The sequence below is a fragment of the Perognathus longimembris genome, chromosome 2 (genome assembly GCF_023159225.1).
Source record: "Perognathus longimembris pacificus isolate PPM17 chromosome 2, ASM2315922v1, whole genome shotgun sequence".
NCBI lineage: Eukaryota > Metazoa > Chordata > Mammalia > Rodentia > Heteromyidae > Perognathus > Perognathus longimembris.
Window position 1 is genome coordinate 103,954,094 of NC_063162.1, and position 26,647 is coordinate 103,980,740.

General features: G+C 35.0%; 1 protein-coding gene across 1 annotated transcript in view; it reads left to right on the top strand.

Annotated features, from left to right (window-relative positions):
- The window catches only part of Reln (reelin), a 435,472-nt gene that overhangs the window by 202,720 nt on the left and 206,105 nt on the right, over nt 1-26,647 (top strand). The window contains exons 7-8 of the mRNA XM_048339842.1: nt 5,423-5,519; nt 12,519-12,570. Of these exons, the coding sequence (XP_048195799.1) occupies nt 5,423-5,519; nt 12,519-12,570 (149 nt within the window). The remainder of the gene's footprint in view (nt 1-5,422; nt 5,520-12,518; nt 12,571-26,647) is intronic.

Consider the following 26,647-nt stretch of genomic DNA (forward strand, 5'->3'; position numbering starts at 1 on the left):
AAGAAGCAATTCATTTCTAATCCTTAGATCAGGAGGTCATATTCTTTGCAAATTGTAAAATAAGTCTTTTAAACTGGGATTATGTAAAACTTGCTCCTTCCCACCCATCTCTGAAGAATAAATATTATCAAACTTTACAAAGCCTATCTTTCTCAGAATAAGTGGAAGAAATCCTTCTAAAAGGCCATATTGTGACATAAATGTCACAAAAATGGCAACTGTTTCTGTCTTTGTTTTTTCTCACTGCACCTAAAGACAGTTGAACCACTCATTATCCAGCAAATTTAACTCTACTTCTTTGGAAACTGTAGAACAGTTCTGTGCAGTAAAAAGTGAATTTCATACACCCAGTGGTCTCATTTTCTGAGAAAGTCAAAGCACTTAGAAGGTTATATTTTTTAAATTCTTTAATAAGCCAGGATTTGCTCTTCTTGGGACTGAATGGGTATTTGTACCTGTGGATATAAATAAAACAGACCCACTTGTATTTTTTTAATGTGTATCACATCTCTCTTCTGAAAAGCTATGTCTGCCATTTCTGCCTTTTTGGTCTCCATCTGGGTCACTGTGTTCATTATGAAATTATGTTTTTTCTTGCTCTTCATAATAATAAGCATTTAGATGTGCACTTTTACAAGGCTTAAGTTTAATAATAAAAATATTAAGAATGTCATGTTACAGATTTACTATAAGGAAATTCACGTTAATTGGCAACACAGGTTAGTTAGGAACATGAATACGAATGAGCTTCACTGCCAATACCTGGAAGGGTAAAGAGAGATAGGATTGATTGCTTTCATACTGAAAGGTCATTATGATGGTGTGAACTTTCTGGAAACCAGATTAAGATTTCTGACAATTCCTTAAGTATCCTTTCTTGGACCTCTTCTCTTTGTATACTTCTCATTCTTTCCCAGCTTCTAGAATGTGCAGTCTTATAATTTTAGCGATATATTAAACTGTCATGTCAATGTTGAATCTCTGAAAGGTAAACTTGTCTTCATACCCAGAGAGCAGCCAGTTCCAAGTCCCATCATTTTCTAGAACTAAGCTATCCAACATGGTTGGCGCTACCCACATAAAACTGCAGAGCCTTTGAAATGCATCTACTCTGAACTAAGATGTGCTATAAGTATAAAGCATACTGTCCAACTTGTCCTATGAAAAAGACTATCAACTGTGGCATTAATAACTTTGTGTTGAAAGCATGTGAAAATATAATTTACATACATTGGTGAAAATTTTAATTAATTCATCTGTTTCTTTAATTTGGGGGAGGGTTTCACTCTTTTATTTATTTGTTTGTTTTTGATGCTGGTATTGGGGCTTAAATTCAGGGGCCCCCACTCTCACTAAGATTTTCTGCTCATAGCTGGTGCTCCCACATCTGGCTTTTTGCTGGTTAACTAAAGATAAGAGTCTCTTGAATGTGAATTGTGCTGGTTCCAGACCATGATTCTCAAATCTCAGCCTCTTGAGTACCTAGGGTTGTAGACAGTAACCACTGGGATAACTTGTGAAGTTATGCCCATACCTGTTTTTTTTAATGTAGTTAGGAAGCTGAAATTGCATTTATGGCACACATAACATTTTTAATGTGTAGTGATGCTCTATCTGCATCCATCATGTCTCCATTTGCTAGAGTACTTTTACTAACAGTTGGATGGATGTTCATGGTAACTTTTGCAAACTGAATAATGGGAGTTTTTTTCCATAAGTTCTGTAATTTACTAGTTGTGCAACCTTGGCAGTATTATCTCTGTATCTTCATTTCAGCATATTCTACATATGGATTAAAAAGGGGAGACAATTTTATGTGAATGAAGTGAAGCATTGTTAGTAGAATTCAGTGCCTGTTACTTGGTAAAAAATAAAAGAGCATTGAAGCTTTCTCTTTTGTGTGCCATCCTTCTGTAAAAACCAGAATAGTTCTAGAATACTGACCTATTTAAATATTAAACATACCATCTTGTGGCCCATAATTTCTACAGAATCTGTGTCATATCACACACTTACCTGGCTTTCTTGATTGACTTACTCTTATTTGTTATTCTCAGTCCTGGAGAGGTACCACTACAACCAGTGTATATTCCTTTTATAAAGAGTGAGCAGCAATGGAAAATGTCATGGGCATTGAGATAGGTAGTCCCTGGGTCCAAATGGCACTCTTTAACTTCACAGCTATGTGATATTGAATAAATGCTTTTCTTCTCTGAAGCTTCATCTTTCTTATTACTCTATTTAGTTGGAGGCTAATCTCTACCCTTTGAGAGAGAGTTTGAAAGACTTAAATGGACTTTAATGCATTTGATATATAATACAATCCAATAAATAGCTACTGTTAAATACACTGCCTTCTGTTGTAACTGTTTACTGTTCTACATTTTCAATCAAAACGTGAATTGCTAGAAGAAAATAATAGTGTTATATTGGTATCAGTACCACAAGAAGAATGATTAATGAATAATGAATAAATAAATAGCATCATTGGCAGATAAAAGAGGACTGGATTTCACCATGTTGAGAAATAAGCATTCAAGGTAAATTAAAACAAATTATGTTGACCATCTCAGTCCTACTGTAGGAAAATCAAGCAACAGATACTTAAAAAACTTTGGCAAGGGGCTGGGGATATAGCCTAGTGGCAAGAGTGCCTGCCTCGGATACACGAGGCCCTAGGTTCGATTCCCCAGCACCACATATACAGAAAACGGCCAGAAGCGGCGCTGTGGCTCAAGTGGCAGAGTGCTAGCCTTGAGCGGGAAGAAGCCAGGGACAGTGCTCAGGCCCTGAGTCCAAGGCCCAGGACTGGCCAAAAAAAAAAAAAAACTTTGGCAAGAAGAAGTTGACAGATTGGTACCACCGATCCTTGGTGAAGTCATTGTTCCTCCAAGTAGCAAAATAGTGAGGGTTATCTGGTACTTATAAATCTTCATATTTCTTCCACAAGCTATCAATGTTTTTTTAAACTCTCATTTTAGAGTCCTGATTATATAAAGCACAAAGAAGAAGGAAAGAGTCTAGAGCCATCATTAAGCCAAACCAAAGAAGAGCTTTATCTGTCTGCTTTTCTTTTGTGTTCATTCTTAACCTCTGCTATTCCACAAAATAGAAGTGATTCATCCTGTGTCTGTTGGGCTATTCATTGATTCCATAATTCCATGCTGTGGGACATTGACATCAGTATCATATTTAAACTACGTACAGATACCTACATGCTACCTGAAACCCATTTAGTCAAAGCTACAGGTAGAGGAGCCCTATTATACATGTTGTAGATACGGTAGATACTATTTTTCTCATGTTTGATTCTGGGTTGTTAATTAATATATATGTGTATGTATACACATATATATATGTAATTATCCACATCTGTATATAGAGAGAGGATGACTGCTATAGAAATTCAAGTACCAGGCCTCAGATTTCATATCAACGATACTCCTTTTAGTTAAGTGTCCCTGGAGGCTGTTGGCAAGTACCCATTGTGAGGTTTGAACATTCTTTTAATTTTTTTCTCTGTCAGCGACGATGTCTCTCTCAAGCCATTACATAATGACTTGGAGAAGAAAAAAATCATCATCTTCACAAAAGCAAAAAGTCCAGTGTTTCCTCAGCACTGAAAAAAAAAGCAAAATGCCTATTCTAATTTTTACGTTACTTCTTTGTAATTTTATCATGTCCACAACCAGCTTAAAGAATTCCAAAAATAGTCATAAATTCATATAACATATCCTAGGGGAGAGGAGGATCAAATATACTTGGGAATATATGAAATGTTGGAAACCAAGGATAAATTATAGTAATGTTAGACACAAAATCCATGTCATCATTCTTACCTGGCCCTATTGTAAATCCTTTAGACTTTCCATTTGAATGATAGTTCTGTTTATGAAGTTGTTTTACATTCATTTATCCATTCAACCAGTAATTATGGAATAAAGCATACTGTAAATGAACATGCCATAAATGAGAAATGAAAGACTAGTGGTTGGTCTTCCAAAGTTACTACTATGTCTTTTCTAATACCAAAAGCCTTTTATTAGATCTTGCTTCCCTGTAATCAAGAAGAGATCACAGTTTCCTACTGAGACTTACAGTGCTATGAGATACACGTTAAATTCTTTATCAGAAATTTTTTCCTGCTTCTTATAAAAAAAATTCTAAGACATTGATGAGCTTCCTAAATAGGAACACAGCTGTAAAGGTTAGATAATGATGATCATGTACTTTATTCTGTAAAAAAATATGAAGAGCATATATATATACATATATATATATATATATGTACTTACTTTGTTTCTCCCTCTTTGCTTTATGGGCTGCATAATCCCTTCCCACATTTCTGTCTTCCTATTTGAGTGGGAGTTGCTATTCTCTTTCTGAAGTTAGCAAACAGCAGAAAAAGGATAAAACAGTGATCTCACAAGCAAACGGCAAAGTGCCCTTTCCACAGAATTTAGCACTTGAATTGTGAAGGTCTTTGAAAATGTTCTTTCTTCATGACATACAGCTCTCATGTGGTTTGAGGATCAGACAGGGGAAGCATACATCTTTCTACATGCTAGGTATGTTAATGCTGTAGGTTGAAATGTTGAAATGTTACAATGCAATGCATTAAATGTTACTTGAAATATACAAAGTCAAATCCAGAGTTTATAATAGAAATGAACACATTTATTTTGAGATCCTCTGCTAAGTTGTGCATTAACCATTTCATTTTACAACAATAAAGCAGCTGATTAAATTATTTGCAAGGTTAACATAACTATCCAGAATTTGCTTGAATTAAAATTTACATATGCTTCACAGTAATACGTGGGTTAAATATAATGTTGGATTCTGTTATTTTTTATCATACTGGAATGGATCCATGAGCATTTATTTGAGGATGGTTATATTAAACATTTACACTGACCATAATGGAAAAGAAAAATGTTCCAAATTTTTTAATGTTTTTTAGTTAAAGATGTAGATTTTTTAGTTCATTATTAAGTAGGTATTACTTTGCTTATTTTTATATTGGACCATTTTGTATGTTATATATAATTATTGACAATACCATATTCCATTATTAAATGGAAGTCCTACAGTGATATTACTTCTGCATTTTAGGAATACTCTAGTCCTCACAGTAATTACAAGAAACTTAGATTATCCCATTTTATAGGTGAGGAAACTGAAACTCTGCAAGATTTAAGTAACTTCTCATCACTTTGAGTAACTGAAAGAATTACAGTTTACATTCAGATCCTTCTAGTTTCATGTCTTTGGGACCTGGTCACATTACAAAATACCATTATCTTTGTGAGGTGGTTATTGAGCCAAATAACAGCGACCGTTTCATCTTTTCTTACCTGATGGATAAACCATGTTGTGCTACTTAGTTCTCAACCTGGGAATGCTTTCTGTGTTCCTACAGGGTTGAATGTAACAACTGTGAGACTGGAGAGCAGTGTGGTACAATTATGCATGGCAATGCTGTCACCTTCTGTGAGCCATATGGTCCCCGAGAATTGGTAAGTATATGCTATTTATGTACTTATTCCATTATAATATTTATGGAGCATCATGCCAACAGACATGCTCTTGTGTTTTTAGAGTTCAGGTGGATATTTGAAGCTTTATTTATATTGTGAATTCTATTACACATATCTCAACATTGGGAGTGGTGATTTTGTGGGCAATTTTCAAAAACAAAAGTAATAAAAGCATCATATCAATGGGTTGATTAAGCATGTTGCATTACTGTGATGTTTTTTAAAAATACGTGTATAATAATGTATCACACATTTATATAATATATCTAAATAATATAACTTTCTACTCTCATATAATTTTTTTCTTAAAATGTGTCCTTATTTTTCACTTAGTAAGCAAAAAATGTTAGGTGTTCCATTTTATTACAGTGTTTTAAAACATTGCTTGCTGACTGTGGAAGAACAAAGGTTTACTTTGTAAGTGAAAGAGTATATCAAATAAATGAGTGTTTAAACTTCTTTGGTTTATGCCAAGTTACTCAAGGCTGATTAGCCATTGCTTGCCAAAGACAAGTTTCTGCATCATGTGTAAAATGAAAGGTGAGCACTTCTAAATTAAAAGCACTGAAGCCACTTGTCATCAGCAAGTGGCTAATGAGCCTTTTATTTTGCTTTGGTCTTTGTCCTGTCATGAAGACTACATTCATTTCATATTCTTGAAAAAGGATATTAAAGCAGTTGTTATGGTAGCTCTTAGCTCAGTTACTTCGTTCCTAACACCTTTCTTGTAACACCTTTTATGCTTGGCTTTTCTATTTTTTAACTTGAGCTTCAATGCCCACCCCCTTCAGGCCCCCAACAACTTTCTTTTCTTGGAGCTTTTAATAACAGGCTGTGTTTTGCTCTTCTTTGTCATACTTTATTTCAGAATCATTATTTTTAAAAATTGCTAGAAGATAGACTTCCAGAGTAAAGAAGGGAGGAGATTCTAAATAAACAATTACAAAAAGATTTAGTTATCAGAATGTGAGAGCCAGTTAATTTTTGTAACATTGTTCTTAGTTCATGCTGCCTGAATACTCCCTACATGGCCATAGATACATTCAATTTATTAAAGATAGAGCTTTAGAACATTAATGAATTTAAGTTTTTACTTGAAATTTGAACACAAAACAGAATTAATTAGATGCAAATTAAAATAATAGGTGCTCATAATTCAAGTTTCACAAGGTGTTACAATATTCCTGCAGACAAATGTGACTTTGGTAATGAAATTCTTCCTACAAAAATAGATTTGCTAGTACATTTTAAATAGTGTACTATGACTGAATTATCTATGAACTTTGAAATAAAAGTAGTTTTGTGATAAGTAATTGAGCTTAATTACCTAATTTAAAAGATGCTCCCATTCAGCAATTTTTCTAGAAATCTTGGGAAATTATTTTTGCTTTTACTGGTTACTGGAAATAGCATAAAAACTGAAATACCTAGCTTAATTGAACACATGGGTATTTAATCCTGATTATTTCCTTGTTTTCCCAAGTTTATTAAGCTGGTTTTGAGTTGTATTCTATAGTAAATGTGAGCATAACCTTTCAACTAAAATGGAAAATATTCAAAGCAATTATCTTTATTTCAGAAATGAAAGCATGGAGATTTGGTTGGAAAAGTTCTTTCTAAGATTTTCGTAACTGCTGCATTATTTATCAAAAGACCTTTAAGCGATCGTTTTGTTTTCAGAATGTCAGATGGATATAAAGGCTTTGTAACTTTTCAGACTAAATTTCCATACTTATAGTAATTATTTTTTTTAATTTTTATTGTAGGTATTTTCCTAGGATTCATTTGTACTATAGATTCAAAGAGAATAATATTAACCTGAGAGGATTTGATAACATTCAGTTTTACACCAGCAACTTCTAATCCTCAATGACTATTATATTGATATCCCAGAATCAAAAATATGCAATGGTATTCAAGTTGTGTCTATAGAAAACTAGTTAACTAGAAGAATTCTATGTTAGGTAACATTATTCTTACTATACTTAAAAATTGACACTTCCAAATTGAATTTAGTCAAAATTCTTGTACATTAAGCAAGATACCAGCCCATATCACTTTTTGAACAACATTCCTTCTTCTTTTATATAAAGCCAATTCTTACTTTAACTAGAATTCTAGGCTGAAGACCAAGTTCCCACATGTTAGGTCCAGTAATGTACTCCAAGAGGCCAACAGGGTAGGGATGAGTGTCAGTGTAAACCCTTCATACCATCTTGATACCATCTTCAGAGGATAGTTTTAAGTTTAAGTAGAGGAAGAAATGGGACACAGAGAGGAGACAGAGAGAAAAAGAGAGAGAGAGAACAATCTTGTTTTCATGAGATAACTATTCCTGCTCAAGAGTGAAGCATCATCATCATCATCATCATCATCATCATCATCATTATTATTATTATTGTTAATCATTGTCGTGAGAAGATCATTGATCCTTTCCTTGGGGATAGTTTTACTCCCTTGACATAAGGACATCGTGAACCAGACATGCCAAGCCTTTCTCTTGTTTTTAGTGTACTTGTTATTCTGTCTAAGGTGTGAAACAAAGAACTACAGACTTTATCTTTCAAACACACACACACACACACACACACACACACACACACACACACACACACACACACACACACACAGTATCTCTGTAGAAAGACTGGTTCCAAGCCTTACCAGCAGACTAGGTTAAGTACAGGAAGCAGGATCCAAATAGTAGAGAAATGAGTACTGGGTGAAACATGATAGGAATTCATCTCAGACCAACAGCAGAAAGGATATGGGTCTAATGACCTAAGAACTCCCTGTGTACTAGAAAGAGCTCCAGAATTATATCCAGTTAGATGAAGGACTTAGGAAAGACAACTATGTGAATGTGGTTGTCTTATGATCTTTATCTCAGGACAAGTCACAGAGAGTCCTGCTGTCACACACTGTCTATACCACTTACTAGGACAGTTTTGGTTTTCAACATGAGATGTTTTCCTGCAGGGTATGTTATTCCTGGAATTTGAAGTAAACTTTGGAGTAAAATAACTTAAACTAAAAACAGGAATAAAATGAACACAGTTAGGACAAGGACTGGATCTTCCTATAGAGAGTCAAAAGGAGGAAGGTACAAAGGGCAGTATTGTTTGGGTGTGTATTGGTCTTAGGGGCTTGAAGTCAGGGCCTGCATACTGTCTCTGAGCTTTCCTGCTCAAGCTAGGACTCTACTATCACTTGAGCTATATATCTTTGCTTCTGGCTCTTTATTTTGGTGCTTAATTGGAGATAAGTGTTTCCCAGAGTTTCCTGCCCAGGCTGGCTTCAAACTGCCAACCTCAAGATGTCAGCCACTTAAGTAGCTAAAATAACAGGCATAAGCCACAGGCACCCAGCTCAAAAGACAATTTTTAACCAACTCTTGTTACCACTACATTTTGTGAAGTTAGTTATTAGCCATTTCATGTCAATAAAAGTCAAATTTAGTTGACGATGATATTTGCTGTCATCCAGGCATTGCATGACTTGGTTCACTCACTAAGTGCTATAGAAGCTCAAATGTTTTATTTGACCCATTGAAATCTTGAACGCTGTTCATTTTTCTAGTGTAAAATGAAGATAAAGAGATAAATGCATCTAATCCAATCCTGCAATTGCAAATGTGATCTCAAAACTTGAAATAAGTATGTTACTCTCTTCTTTATGTTTATTTCTTTCTTTATTGAATCTCAAACCTAGAACCTCATACATAGTAGGTAAGTGTTTTGCCTTTGATGTACATTCTTATGCCCTTATCATAACAAATAAATTATTTACAAAATTGCTCCCATATATTTGGAAATGTATTTTAGTAACAAGGAAAAGTTTCGGCTGAAAGAGTATCAAATAAAATTTTGCAGGAAGAAGCATAGAATGAACAGCTTTATTTCTCCAGTTTCATTTAAGTAGCTTTAACAATTTTTCATAATTTCAATTCTACTTGATTATCTTGATCACTGGGTGGTAGGAAAAAAACATTCTCCATAAGGCATTCATGATTACTGTATTGTCAAAAGCTCGTTAAAGAGACCCTTTTGTTTTCAGAAAGTCAAATGTAAAAGATTAATAACCTTTCAGATTCAAATTACATACTTGATTTCAAGATTAATAAACAGTTTTTAATACTCCAAAACAGATGAATCAATGTTAGAGGCAGTGCTTCTTGTTACTTTTTTCCTGCTTTTTTCTGTTTTTTTTTTTGTAGCTGACAATTTTATTAATATGAGTGATAAAGATGAAGAAATGAGAATCAACCACTGTACTATCCCTCAACTTTTCTTGTGAGGAAATAAAAAGTAGAATCAATGACTAATAAAGCCTAAGCTCACCACCAGTTAGCTCAAGTAACTGGAAACATTTGGCCATCTTTCATGGAAGTTGATGTTAAATAGCAAATGTCATGGCTATGGAACTTAATCACAAAAGTGATGTAGCATCATTTATTATACTATCAGTTTAATATTGAACATACTCTAGTATATTTAATGCAGCATCAAGAGCCATAGTGTTTTTAATTTATATGACATCATTATTACATAGAGACTATATTCAGAAGTATTTCATAATTAGTCTGGGAATCTCTTCAGTCAGATAAAATCATTCAGTTTATGCAAGATTAAAAAAAATCCTTCCTTCTTGGTTTTGAGCCTCTTTGGATTTTAAGATCAAATCACCCAAATGGAAACCCATAAGAACTTGAACTTAATCTAAATGTTCTCCTAAAAAAAGGTCAGATTTCTTTAAAAAATAATTTTGTTAAAAATTTTTGTTTTACATATTTTCTAATAACTGTGTGGTGGGGACAAAGGACAGAAAACAGAAGTATGGGTATAGTAGGCAGATTCACATTAAATACAGAGAGAATTTCCTCTGCTACTTTGGTTATCAGTGACTTTTGGAGTAGACAGATGAAGAGAAGAGGGAGAATACAGTCAAGAATCCAATGAATATCCTACAAAATTAAGAAGAACCAGAGAAGGGAGGGATGGATAAGAATGTTGAACGGGGTAACATTGATCAAGTTATATTCATAAATTGCTTCAGTAAATAAATGGCAACTCCTTTGAACAACTACTTAACAATAATATGTATATATACACATATATACAAAAAGAAATTAGAATTTAACAGTTATTTTCAGTGGCATGATTTATAAAATATCTCTTTTTTCTACGCTCATTATTACTTTTATTGCTTCTTCATTAAAGTTTGAAGCCATTTCATTAAATCACATCTAGGCAAATGAAGTTGTATGTCTTTCAATATTTACATGTCAACTGAGTTTAGCAGAGTGGTAAGATTGCTCACTTGTTTCCCCTGACAGTTCTTGAACTATATAGTTTTCAACATTTCTGCATTTGTTGCTTGAGTGCGAACCAAGTGCAGGACTATGTCTCAAGATGTTAAAACATAAAAGGAACAAAAGTGAAACAGTCTGCTATACTTACATCAATGAAAACACAGTTATGCACTTACTGTTTCAGAGCCTGGAATCATGTGAAATATCTCTGACAGGGCTCAGAACCCAACAGAATGAAAGCCTTAATTTTCATCTCATTTGGAGTATAGATGATTTCTGCTCCAAAAAAATAATGAAAAATTTAAAATAAAATTATACATATTGGGGCTGGGAATATGGCCTAGTGTCAAGAATGCTTGCCTCCTACACATGAAGCTCTCAGTTTGATTCCCCAGCACCACATATATGGAAAACGGCCAGAAGGGGCGCTGTGGCTCAGGTGGCAGAGTGCTAGCCTTGAGCGGGAAGAAGCCAGGGACAGTGCTCAGGCCCTGAGTCCAAGGCCCAGGACTGGCAAAAAAAAAAAAAAAAAAAAAAAAAAAACATATTAAGAAGAAAAAACACCTAAGCAATTCATGTAATTAGGAAATTTAACAAAAGGGTTGGAAGCCTATTTCTATGTTAGTAATTCTCATTCATCACCCTCCTTTCTCTCTCTCTGATCTTATTGAGAAATAGCCACAAGTTCTGTGACTGATTAATGTGAAGTATACACTTCAAAGTTTTTTTTTAATTTACAAAGCCATGAAGATTATCACAGTCATTTTTAGAAACTTTTCATCAGTCCTTTAAGAAATCTCTCGCCCTTTTGCTGTAGAGATTCTATTTACTTCTCTTTTTTTTGTTTTTTTTTGCCATCCTGAGGCTTGAACTCAGGGCCTGAGCACTGTCCTTGGCTTCTTTTAGCTCAAGGCTAACATTCTACCATTTGAGCCACAGCGCCACTTCTGGCTTTTTTTTCTATTTGTGTGGTACCGAGGACTCGAACCCAGGGCTTCATGCATGTTAGGCGATCATTCTTCCCAGCCGGATTTTATTTACTTTTTTTTTTTTTTTTTTTTGGCCAGTCCTGGGCCTTGGACTCAGGGCCTGAGCACTGTCCCTGGCTTCTTCCCACTCAAGGCTAGCACTCTGCCACTTGAGCCACAGCGCCGCTTCTGGCCGTTTTCTGTATATGTGGTGCTGGGGAATCGAACCTAGGGCCTCGTGTATCCGAGGCAGGCACTCTTGCCTCTAGGCTATATCCCCAGCCCCGGATTTTATTTACTTTTGAAACTAATCTTTTTCTGTTTCTTTGCTCTTTAAATTTTAGTTTTAGTCTTCTTAAGATTTAGATTTAGATTTAAGACTACTAAACAAAGACTACTGAAACATTCCTTTTGAGTTTATACCCGTAGTAGGACCAGGAGACAGGAGTTTGCATTTGACAATTGCACTCTCAGGATTACCTGTAAAAACAGTCACAGTTTGTTCCCCATAGGGGAGCAGGAAATATGTATGTTCAGACTTATTCATAAAAGTGGATGAACAACTACATAAGTACACCTCTTTTTGATGGATCTTTTCTTTCCTGCTCTTTCACTATGTCCAACACCTTTCCTTCTTAATTTCCATCTTGTCCTTCTCTCTTCCTATCTTGTCTTATTTTTATATATTTCTTTTTCTAGACTACCACAAGCCTAAATACAACAACAGCTTCTGTCCTCCAGTTTTCCATTGGTAAGTGTTGTTAGCAATTTAACTTGAAAGTGTTTGTTTTAGTTGTATTATCCTTTGGATTATGGTGCCAGTTGCTTTTAGATTTAATCTTAGATGTTCAGTAACATTTAAAAAGTGAAATAAAATATTTTTAAATTTATATATGTTGTTCTCATTTATTTCTAACAGTGAATGATATTTAAAATGCTACAAATAATCCAAAACATTTTTAAGTGGTTTACATTTTGAATGTATTGGGTTAGTCTATTTCACAGCAAAATTGCCTTATTAGTTATATTTTACCAGATTAAGATTGATATCTGTTCTATTTCCTGGTTTCTGACTAATTGGTAGTGAAAGAGGTAATTATTGGTGGCTGAAAGAAAGCAATTAAGGCTTCATGTTTGACACAAGTAATCTATGTTTAATCTTGACATAAGTAATGAAAAACTGATTGTGCATGGCAATATTTCTCTCAAGTGCTTTTGTATGGAAGCTAAACTTTACTGTCCAAAGCATTCATTAGCATAAAATGCCTTGTCTGCTCCTTCATATTTTAATTTTCAGAGTGTGTGTTGTGTTGTGTGTATTAAAAAGTAAGCTGTAACTTTCCAAAGGGCCTGACTTCATTAATATAGTCTCCATAGCATGAGAATTGCTGTTGTGTGACTGCCATGTCCACAACAGGGTCATTCCATCCTCACCTCTTTCTTTGTCATTCCACCATTAGCAAAAACATCACTTTTTTCAGCAACCATTGTTCTTCAATCAGGAGCCACCGTGGCTGGCTGTGTCTTAAGGCATATGTCTCCATCAATATGCCTTGCTTGGCTTTAGTTTGTCCAAAAGTACACAGTGTGCAGGTAAAGAACAACACAATGAGACTCCTCATAGTGCAAATGTGTGTTTACTCAAACAGTCAAAAAACAAATAAAATTTTAGAAAGAGGGTCTTGTGGTTAATAACACACAGTGTGGTCCATCTACTTAGAAGATAGTTTAAAAAGAAAGAATTGTGTGAAACTGTATGATTGTACATTGGGGTACTTTCTTCTCACACTGATAGTATTAACTACAAAAATTTGCAGTCATTTGCAATTTGCAAAAATTTGTGGTCATGAAAAAGAATGCTAGCACAAACCAAAATGTATTTTTTACAAGAAGGAGCTTTCTTTAATATATTAGCACATAGTACCTTTTAAAAGTATACATTTAGTACTTTCCGAACAAAAAAATGAAAGTTAATTTTTAAATGTCATAACAAAAAAATCTTTTTAGACTGTAGCATGAGTGGTTATAAATGAAATATAGTAGACTCTATGGAGAGTGCAAATAATACAATTCTTTAGAAAGATTAAGTCAAAACCTAACCAAAAAAAGTACCAGGAAATGGATACTTGGAAGAATAGGAGACCAAAGGGAGAGTGAAGCAGGGAAAGGGCGAGAATTCAGGCAAGACTTTATTGTTTATACCACATAATTGAGAAAAATAAGGGAAAGGGTAGGCCAAAGGGGGTGGGGGGGGCGTGAAGGTTTTAAAGGATGACAGAGATCAAGATGCATTGTACACATAAACTGTTTTTTTGAATGGAAACTCTTTCCGACAACTACTGAAAGATAAAAATATTTTTAAAAAGAAACTGACAAGTAACTCCAAGGCCAGAAAAACAAATGTATTTATATTAATTATGCAAATAACAGATAAAGATAGGCCGAATAATTGTTAACAATTTGTATTTATTTAGTTAGGTTTAGAGTGGCAGAAAACGTATTAGCAAACCATTAGTTGTATTGTGTATGATGTGGTATGTTGAAAACATGAGTGTAGTGGACAGGACTCCCATTTATGTGGTGTGGGAGTTATCAGTGGCAACAAACTGTTCATGTACATGAGGACTAGACAGTTGCATGCATGTAAGTTCTGAAAGAATGGTAAATGTGTGGCATCCATCCTGAGCTTAGCAAGTCTAATAACCAAATAGTAAATTATAACTGAATTTAGTAGCCAATCATTTATATTTGGCAGGAGAATTATAGGGAGTGGATGTTGGTTGGTGATCCAATATTTATATTTCATTATGTCTTGTGAAATTCTCCAAATCTGTGCTAGCGGTGTGGTTAACTAAAGTCAGTCCGTGTTAATGTCATTTCTTAGGAAGTGCTTTAGTTTGTGAAATGGTTATGGTATCAAACAATCATTAGATGTTATACAGGTAATTTTCCAGACAATTCTACCATTATTTACTACCTCTATGGTGACTTGAAGTCATAATTAAGGCCTATGTAACCATAGTTGGAGAAATACTGTTAATATTTTCATATGGCTTTTATAAGCATTTTCAATTGTATGACAAATATTATCTAAAAGACCCCACCATATATGTAAATACTTGAATTACTAAAGGATATTTCAAATAATGTTCAGCAGCACTGCTCTCCTAATTGTTTCAAATATACATAAATATGTGAACAAACATACATGTATATGTAGTGTTTATACATACTACATATGCCTGTGTACATTATGTATGTACACCTGAGTACAAAATATTCATGTACATAAACATAGACACATGTATATAAATAAATATACAGACTATCTTAACCAAATTATTTTTCAAGTGATCTTAACCAAATTATTTTTCAAGTGAAAGCATCCTGAAAATCCAGTTTTTCACATTGGAATTCATCAGATTACCAATAACTAAATCATCTTGAAATGTGTCCTAAAATATTCTTAAAAGAACTTTTCATTTTTCCACTTCAATGAAAGATCTTGTATTCATTTCTATGCTGAAGCATCGATTTGCTACAATCCTCACTTGATTCATTAGATTCAGGTTGTGGAATTTATGGTTGTTGCCTTAGGAGCATTTACACATTTCCTGTAGATTTCCTCTGGGACAGAAAGAAAAATTTGCTCTGATGCCCTTGCAAACCATTATCTTACAGATGCCTCCAAACTCTTTTCCCAGGCAGGATTCTGGGTCCAAGGGAAGTGCATTATATTTGTAAAATATTTGTTGAGCATGGTAACAGAACAGTGTTTTTACAGCATTTAACTGTGATGGAAGGCATAGGATAGACATTGCCCAGATTGTTACAGTCGTGAGTATATGTAAAAGTGTTGAGATGCCAGGGACCAGTTAGATTCTGCAGTGTTGTACAACTCACAGAAGCTTCTTGTCAGCAGCCACTGGAGTCCCTTGAAAGGAGGAGAGAGAAAGCATAACATTTTCCGTAGAATTTATTCTATTTCAGTTAATTCATTTAAACCTGCTCAGGTGCCACCCAATATGCTTACTTCTAGACTTATGGGCTCATTGTAGCTCCCACTAATGAGGGAAAACATGCAACCTGTGCTTCTCTGGTTCTGGCTTACTTCACTTAACATAATCCTTTCCAAATCTTTACATTTCCTTATAAATGGTTCAATATCATTCTTTCTGAATGATGAAAATATCATTGTGTGTGTATATATATTTATATATAATATATAATTATATATGTAATTATATAATTATATATATATATAAATTCCTTGGCACATTCGTCCATTGAGGTCCATCTGGGATGATTCCATATCATGTCTATGGTAAATAAATCTGCAATAAGCATGGTTATGGTGGTGACTTTAGTGTATCCTTGTTTGTGATTTATTGGATAAATGTCCAGAAGTGGAATTGCTAAGACATAGGGTGGTCCTATGTTTAGTTTTTTGAGGACCCTTCACACTAATTTCCGGAGTAGTGCCAAGCCAAGCCAATGTTTGTTTTTGTTAAGTTTTTTTGATGATGAGGTTGGTTTGATTTACCTTTCCTTATGGCCATAGATGTTAAACTTTTTTCATGTGTCTGTTGCCCAGATTCACTTCTTCTAAGTCTGACTTTTAAGTCATTAGCCCACTTACTGTGTTGTTGTTTCTTTGAGGATTCAATTTTTTGAGTTCTAATTTGTTGGATCACTGGTTAAAATATTCTCCCATTCTGTGATCATAGCTATTTAGCTGTATTCTTTTCTGTGCAGAATCTTTTTAAGTTTGATGATGGAGTCCCATTTACCAGTTATTTCTTTTATTTTTGTGTGTTTCTATATTTTTACTTAGGAAGTTTTGATCTATACCCAGGCACTCTAGTGTTTCTCTACTCTTTGCTATAAAAGTTTCATGATTTCTGGCTTTACAATGAGGTCTTTGGTCCATTTTGAATTGATGTTGGTGCAAGGTAATATATGGGTATTTGGTTTCAGTTTTTTGTACATAAATGTCCAGTTTTGCCAGCACCATTTGTTGAAGCGGCTGTCTTTCTTCCAGCGTATAGTTTTGGCTCCTCGATTGAATATTATATGGCTATGGGTTTATTTCTCGGTCTTCTATTCCATTGGTCTTCAGGCCTATTTTTCTGCCAGTACCAAGCTGTTTTCATTACTATGGCTTCTAATAAATTTTGAAGTTTGGTATTGTTATTCCTCCAACACTTTTCTGCCTGCTAAGGATTGCTCTTGCTATTCTGGCTTTAAGAGCAAGTGTGTGTATAGCTGAGTTAAGGTCAGACTTGCCGTTTCTATGATAGAAACCTGCATTGAGTCACTCTTTAAGAATCTACCCAATAATACGCTTGTTCAGTTATGCTCAGCTTTTTCTTGAGGTTAAGTTTCATTTGCCAAATGAGGATTTGAAAACATACAACAAAGAAAAAGCTTTGTGGCTTGGGCCATGAATGCCTGTTCATCCTGGTATCCCAGAGACTCACAGTGAGTTGATACTCATAAATATTTCTTGCCAGAGTGGCAAGTTATCATTACAGTGACATCATAATAGTATACAACCAAATGCTAAATTGGTATGATACAGACATTTTCTGACAAAAATGGATCTGAGGGAGATGACCTCAATAAAATCAATGCAGATGGATACTCAGAATCACTGATAAACTCTACTTTTAGTGAAAATAGACAGAAATATTTTACCATATGATAACTGAGTTAACCAAAGTCTGTTATTTCTATTTATAGAAACAATATTTTTCCTTAGGTTTTATTTATGGATGTTCTTTTTTGTTGGGGAGGGGTTTCATGTGCCTAGATTTTCTTTGATTTTGTTTGTTTGCTTATATCATCTCAAGAAGGAGGAAAATCATGGAAGCATAAATGCTTCATATTTAAGATTGAATGTGCTATTAGGCCTGAATTCTTCTCTTTCTCTACTGTATGTGCCAGAGATGAATGAGAACACAAAATAGTAAAAACAAAACAAAACAAAACTATTTTTAAACTAAAAACTTGAAAATTACCAAGATACAGGTAAACTTTACTGAATTAGAAGATTGCTCTTAAAAAAGCTGGCTTTGTCTTTTCATAGACAAATGAAAGGAATAAATTGCAGAATAAGAGAAGCAGTTTGTTTTTCTCTTGAGTCTAATTCATAAGCATCTTAATTACTCAGAACTTGAAACTCAACTACTTAAGAGAAGGTAATTCAGGAAAAGGAAAAATTGAGCCCTTCGTACTTCAGGGTGAATTATTGCACATTTTCTCTGTGGACCTACTGAAATTGTATATTTCAAATTAGAGTCTCATTTGTTTACAAGCCACTTTTCTTGGTAAGTAGGACCTTGGAGAATTTATCATGAAATAGTAAAATCTCTTCTGGAACAGAATATTTTTCTCAGACTAAAATAATCTCTAGTGCTGTTAGCCCCAAACAAATATAATTTCTTAAAGGTAAAAATTTTAATGTTATGATCAATTTAATGCATATGCTTTAGGAGTTTACACAAGTGTGAGATTCTTAGAAGTAAAATATGTTAAAATAAATAAGACAATTTCAGATCTTCAGATATTTATATTTATCTAAATGGAAGTATTAACATATAGAATAGTTTAATGTTGTAAAATAGTATGTGCTGTGGATTATGACCCATGATATCCTACCTCTCTATCCCAGAGGTGACATATTATTTTGGAGGAACCATGTACTTTGAGAGAGTAGTTTTAAGTGTATGTGAATATATTCAACATATATATTCTTTTTTAAATGTACACATATATTTCATATGCACCTCATCCTAAAAAAATAAATCCTATTTTGATAGAAAGAAATATTCTGAAATGCTATAAATTTCTATTAAGCATAATGTTCTGGAACATCTTTGAGGTTCATAATAGGTTTTTGTGAACAATGAGAGCTGGAAAGTAAATAAAATATAGCCTCTAAACTAGAATGCACAAGTTAGAGTAAATATCATACACTTTTGCTTGAGATACTCAATTCCTTACTTGACATTTAAATTCATAAGTATGAATAGGACAGTATGAAAACTGTGATCTTATAATATTTATGGGGATGTTCTAGTAGAAAGGGCACAGCAGTGGGACTACAAAATAAGGAGGAAATTGATCACTGAATACTCCTCTTCTGTGAAAACTCATTCCGTTGTCCCATTGCGATGTCTCTGAACCTTGGCTTCTGAATTTATGACACTTGCTTCTCTTTCCCTTGATTCATATGCTGATCATTTCTGCACATCTGCTTTCACCCTTTAACCCTTGAGAACCAAATTGTGTGTATATGTGTATATGTGTGTGTGTGTGTGTGTGTATACGCACACACATTTCTTTTGGTATAAAAGACAGAAGTTCGCTCATAACTGAAACTATGCAAGTATGAGATGAATAGAATTAAATTCATGCATTGGGAAGGGACTTAGTGCTGTTTCCAACTTCTGACTCCTGAGATCAGAGAGCTTGCTGAGCGAAATCCCTGGGCAACATTTAGAGCTTCATATGAGTCAACAATTTCCACTTTCTTACTAATTAATGAAAGACTTGATCAGGGACTCTACCAGACTCAATATCTTTATGAAGTATATTATGTGTAATATCATCTATCTGCATTCATTATGGAGAAAAATATCCCCAAGATGTTTCCAGCATCCAAGAGATTTGTTATCAGAGTCATTATATGTTTAAAAACATCATCACATTGTACCCTGTAAATAGATACAATTAGTATGTATCAATTAAAAATAAAATAGAATTAGAATAAGCTTGCTATCAATTGTGTGTGGCAGAGATAGAGGGATAGATTGCACATATGATAATTCAGGGATGCAGAGCACAGAGGAGGTAGAAGTGCATCATCTCAAAAGGTCCAGGAAAGAGAGAGTACAGAGGTAGGGCTGCATGTTACATCCTAGAGAGTGAGTAGCACAGTGGAGGCCAGGGGATGGAACCTTGCAGGGAGAACAAGGCAAAGGCCATTCTGAGAACTGAGGAACCAACAGAGCCAGACTATGACAAGGATAATAGGCTCATGTATGTTTGATGGTTGGAGGAGGGTGAGTCTTCATTTGCTTCCCAGGTGGGAATTTGTCAGAGAAAAAGAGCCAAGCATGAGCACTCAGGTATAGGTTATTTAGATTACATTACATGGGCTCAGGGGAAGGGAGACCTGCCTGGCCAGGAACCAGACAAATCTGGCTATTTTGCAACTCTCTTCAATGTGTTTCCTCCAGGATAGGCTCTAGCAAATGGTCTCAGTGGGCTTAGGAGGAAAAGTGAGAAGTGGGGGCACCTGGTTGAGAGAGAGTGTGGCATTCCGTACACTGGGAGAGGATGGATTTCCCTCTTCCTTGTGATGGGAGAAGCAATATCAGTGAGCAAAAAACAAATATTTTTGGAGTGAGGGAATGGGATGGGATTGGAAAGGAGAAAGGCACAAAAGGGGAGGACAGATGTTCATTTTATATCCTGTGGTCATTGTCCATCTGCCGTAAACTGGAAGAGATCCTCTAATGAAGTTTGGGAATTTCAGCCAGGGAAGTGACTCAGGGACAAAATATTAAGTATAATAAATCATGTATGGTCACATTTCTGCAGAAAGAAGTGTTTGCAGATCCAATAGCCTGTTTGCTAATAAAAACAGTAAAAATAAAAATTATTACTCTGTAGTAGTCTCCATTTGTAAAATAACTAAATACAAAACACAACACAGGGAACAATTGTTTTTAAAACTTGGCCATTTCTGTATTTTATAAAGGATATTTTTCAGATTTAAAAAGAAACCTGAACAGAATACTTTTGAGGGTTTTATTGATTTTGCTGATCTGCTTTATTTGACTTCGCATAATCCTTAATATTGGTTGTTGTAAATCTTTAAATGGAAATTTTTGCTCCATGCAGTTCTTACAAAATTTTATATCCCCACGGTATTTTTAGTAGGTAAAATAGATATAAACTCTAGCTTTAAGTATTTGCTTAACTGATAATTCAGGCTGACAAAGCTTTTGGACATAATAATTTCTCCAAATTGACAATGCATATTAATGAAATAATGATTTATCTTTACTTCCATCATCATATTTTACCAAATTTGAATTCATCTGCTCTTGGCAGTTATTTCCCTTCATACAGATCAGAACAACTCTGAATTAAAGTAATATCTGAGAGCTTCTTTGAATGACAAGGGGTGTTCTTAGGGTACTATGGCCTTAGACTCTGGGCTCATTTCAGTCACAATTCCCATTCATATGATGGTGTGAGACCAAGCCTACTCCCTGTGTGGACTGCTACAAAACATTATCTGATGTAATAACTGTTTTCCTGTTCAGCTTTTTACTCATGAGTCACATTGCCACTGCTGTGGCCAAGGTCTCTGAATTTGAGTAAGACAAGAATCCCTGGTTCTCTATGCAGGCACACTACACCCAGATCCAGCCTGTATTTCATGGAACCCAGAAGTTACACTGCATGGTAGGATGCAGATGCACCTACATCTGCATCTGCTACATCTGAGAGCATGCTTACCAGGAACTGGGGGGGGGGGGAAGGGGAGAGTGAACAATTGACAATTGACTCACCCAAGAACAATGTTTCTTATGTTGCATTCTTCATGAATTTATTTTATTTATGCTCTGAAAACTGGTAAAATAGCATACTTAAATTCTCATCTTTCCTGGTAGATTTTTCAACTTGTCTTGATTTCTGCATTTCAACTACATTGTTGATAATTGATATACACTAAGTAGTAAGAACCATTTTCATTGAGCAGTATTAGGATGAAGCTAGGTCACTACTAGAGAACAAAGATTATTTCATTTTTATACAGTCCACAAATGAATGGAAATTTATATAGATATATTCGCACTATAAAATAGCATGCATAAATACAAGAAAATCTTACATAGTGTGGGTTTTATGTAATAGGGAAAGACTACCACACACATTAAAACTAAGGGAACAGCCAGATGCTGAGATTTAACCTTGTAATTCCTAAATACTTGAGGGAGGTGGAGATCAGAGTATCACAGATCATTAGTTCAAAGCCAGCCCAGGCCATAAAAAATGTTGGCAAGACTCCATCTCAGCTAATAGCTGCATGTGGAGACATATACCTTCCATCTCATCTATAGGGAAAGCACAATGGTGGGGCACAGTGATGCATACCTGCATCTTCCAAGTTGGAGGATTACAACCCAGGCTGCAGGGGGAAAAAGTGAGACCCTACCACAAACATTGACCAATGTAGAAAAGAGGCTGGAGACATGGCTCAAATGTTGGAATACCTACATAGCAAGCATAGAAAACAGGTATTCAGGAATAAAGCTCTGAGTTCAATCCTCAGTGCAGCCAAAAAGAAAAAAAAAGAAACAAAACAATTATACCCTAAGAAACATTAAATAAGCTGTCTTATAAATAACAGCATTTTTAGCTTAATTCTGGGAACCATATTTTATGAATTACTAATAGGCTTGCTAAATATCAAGATAATCAAGATCCTCCTCTGCTTACAGTAGGTCTGTTTGATTCCATAGGCCAAGTGAGTTCATGCTCTTAGATATTTTTTGGCAGACTCATTGAAGAAGGAAATAAAATCTAAGTGCAATATAATCATTGTCCCACATTGTTGTTGCTACAGGAAGAATAAACATGTGCAGCTGCCTCCAACAAAATACTTAAATAGACATTTGTGGAGCTATTAAAATATTGATCATCTAGAAAATAATAGTCTTGATTGGGGCAGAAGAAGAAGCATTGCAAAGTATCAAATAAGCTCTTACTCTCTTTCCTGATGCTTTGGGGTACAGTGCTAGTATTTTCTCCCTCATGAATAGTACTAGCTTTGAAAAATCACTGTTAGGAAAAAATCTTGGATAGACAGCTTTCCAGACCTGCTTATTATGCCAGGATCTTCATGTTGTCACCTTTTCCACATTTCAATACAGAATGGGCAAGTCGCTTTCTTACATGTCCTTAGAGTAATATGTGAAATCTCCTTGAAGTAATATAGTTTTCCTGAGGTTTGCTATGCAGCTCTTTGCCTCTTTTAAATACTACAGCCTCAAGTTCATGATCTTCTCCATTTATCTACATTGAAAACAGGAAAGGATATGTTGATCTGGCTAAGTTTTCTTCAGGTCATAGAAAGGAGTTCTAAGCAGTCAGATTGTATCCATCCCACAACTTTTATGATGTTTTGTATCAAATGCTGTTGTTTACATGCAGCTCCTACAGCCCTGCTTGTCTCTAAGGTCTAAGATTTGAGTGATGGTAGTGACAGGACTGCTGTTACTAGAATCCTCCACAGGCTCTGTGCAGACATTGCTTGAGCCTGTGGTATTTATGGGCCCCACTGTGCAGTGGAGAGGCCTGATTTCTGGCAGTGCTTGTAGTCCCCATCTATCAATTCTGTGAGATCAGTTTTCTCCCTCTGTGACTCTGCACTGCATTTGAAAAAGAAGATTGTTTTCAGAACAGAATTTGGGAAAGGAGGCTGCTCCCTGCAATTGCTGTCAATCCCCAGGAGAACAATTGCTCCTTCTATTGTGTTTTGCTCTGATTTACTTTGGAAAGTCCTGGGTTTAGTGGAAAAGGGCATATTGAAATAAATAAACAACCCAAGCCTTAGGAGACTAAATACCAATTGATTTATCTACTACTCTAAAAGTAAAAGGCAGTTGGAGATACAGGCTCATAATCCCTAATCTATAATTCCATATTACAAAACAAAGAAAGAAAAACCTCAAGCCAGCATAAACATTTTTTAAAGTATGTGGTGGGAAAACCTATGTGACCTGAATTCACTTGGCAACAAGGTGTGACTCAAAATTATTTAAGACTACTTATAATCTTGAATTCTACTATTTATGTATTTATGTGAATCCTCATGCACTTTTTTGCAGAAAGAAATAAACACACATAAAAATTAGGTATAAAATGGAATGTTTATTAAAAATGAGTAAAGATCATTGAACTTACAAATTTAAATTGTTAAAAAATTAGGTCAACAATACTAATCACAAAACCAAGAAATAAACTCATTATTAACTACTTAAATACCCTAGAAACACTTTATCTTACATATTTTGCAATCTACTCTTAAACCATCCTTTTCTATGGCAACAATTTGTAACATTTTCTAAAGAGGAAATAGAAAGACCATTCTGCCTCTCTCATAGGGATCAGAGTTTGTTTCTTATGTTTAATAGTTTACCCCATCCCAACTCTTTGAGGGATTGTTATCAACTTGGACAGATTTCTGTCTTTCATAGATTTCAGAGCATTATAAAATTTCCTTGTGCAGTGACTAATCATATTCTGAATTGACGTCGCCCCTGAAACCATTTGTGTCACCTTGGTCTTTGAGTCATCATTGTCTTAGAGTCATTGTTGTCTTTGAGTCATCATGGTGCCTTAGCATTTCCCATGCTGAAAGTAAGAGTAAATGCACTATAAAATAGACAGCAGATGAACTATAAAGCTGTGTTACACCAACCCCAAATAAACATACCAACTCAGCCTTCCCTTACCTTTACCCCCCAAAACAGCCATGGCTACTTCAATATCCCCTGACATGAGGGGTGGATGGGGAAGTCAGAATGGAGACAGTATCTTAACTGCAAGAAAGTTTACATAGCACACAGCATCCTGGGAACACATTACTAGAGCTCCTCCCAGGATCTTTGAAAGTTCTAATATAAGTTAAGGACATGAAAGCTAACATTTTACCAGCTTTAGCTTTAATTCCTCTTCTGGATATAACAACATGTTAAAATTGAGCATCACATTCATATGTGTTACATTGGTGCATTCATTCTGATAATAATCTTATTATTTACATTCTGATAATAACCCTATTGTTATTTACTTCTTTCATTCACAGTCTCCTGCAAATTACTTCAGTTTTCCTTTTTAATACTTCCCCTGTGTTTAATGTTTTATTGCTTTTACCTATCTCAGTAATCAGATACAGACACCATGGCGATGTTTATTTAGTGTTTATTTGTATTTAGTGTTATGATTCCTAATGTGTGATAATCCTTAATGTAAAATAATACATGGATTTATTAAACATTCAGAATATTTTCTACTTTATCCCTCATTTATATTGAGATATGATTTTGCTGTTGGTATAAATGGGGAAAGGAAGAAAGCAGTAGATTTGGAGCTCTGCCAAAATAACTCTCCACATAACCTTGGGCACAGCCTGTCTACACCCTGGCAAGTTGTTTATAAAGTAAGTGCTCATCTTCACGTTCTCCTAAAAGCTTTCCCACTGTGGTACTAAGTCCTAGAACTGGGGTATAGACATGAATCATGAGTTAACCAGAAATGCACTTAGAAAGCATGATTTTTTTTGTTGTCTGTTTAAGGTAATGCAGCTTCACTAGAAACATGAAAGTAGTTGCCACATTCTTAAACAATTGTGGTTAATTTATTCTTGTAGCCTATTATCAACAGGAGATTAAAAAAGAACATAAATATAGCACTAGAAGAACCATGTGATTTGATTTGGAAGGTTCTCAATGGCAGCTGGAGAGATGTAAACAAGAGTCCCCTCTGAGTATTCTAGGAGAGTCAGTCTTCGTGCTATTGGATGGAGGCTGACTATGATAACATTTCCCTGATCCACAGAAAAGAAAGACTCTAAAGAAAGACTGTGAAAATAATAACGATGCAACTATGCATTATTAATTTTAAATGGGTAGGTCTAGGAAGTGTAGTGTTTATTTTATCTAGCAAGTATTCATTGAGCTCTGCAGTATAAAGAGCTCATAGGAACACGATTTGTGAAATAAAATTCTCAGTGTGAAAAAGTTGACATCCTAATAGGAGGAAGCAATTATCTAATATGTCAGGAAGTAATAATGCAATGAGGAGAATAAATCGGATCGGTGAGAGATGGAGTACCATTTTACTTAGCTGGCTAGATAAGGCTTTCTGGAGTGTAATGTTGAGTAGATGCCAGGGCTGTAGAAGAGAGTGAGTCCAGCAGAAGGAATAGCCACCTCAGAGCAGTCCAGGATATCTCTCTGGATGCTATAAAATCTTATGTAAATGTCAGCTGTCTGTAATGTTTTATCTCTTCAGTGAGAGGAACTATTCTTGTGGTCTGTTGTTTCTAGTATTTCCTGAATGACATCTGAAGTCAAGTGAATTGAGATTGACCACAAAGAAGTTGGCTTTTGAGTTCACCGATAGCCCTGACATTAGAGATCCTTTTCATAGTTGTTGGATTCATTGGTTAGATGATTGACCAACCTGACCTAGCTTCTTTTTGTTTTTATTGTATTTATTTTTTAAATATATATATTTTTATTGTCAAGGTGAAATACAGAGGGGTCACAATTACATATATTAGGTAGTGAGTACATTTCTTGTCCAACGTGATACCTCTTCCCTCATTTTTCTCCCACCTTCCCTCCTAACCTCCCTGCCAGGCATACAGTGAGTTCACAACCTATTGTCTTGTGAGTATTGCTGTTGCATTACTTTGCCTTTTACACTTTGTCTCAACTCTATAGTCTCCTTTATTGGTAATAATTAGTATATGTCTAGGATAGTCCTAGCAGATGATCACAATAGCTCAATAGCTGTGTGCATATGATCACATAAGATGATGTTAAGAGAAATGACCTCCAAAATAAGGAAACAAGTGGTTTATCATTGAGGTTCTTATTTTCAAAGTACCTTGTGAAATTATTTCTTTTTTCCTCTGTTCACCTTCCCTACGATTTAGACCCTGTTGTCACTGTATTTAATTCTGGTACCCTGGGTATTTTACGTAAGTCTGTCTGAATTAGGGAAGGGCGGGGAAGGGG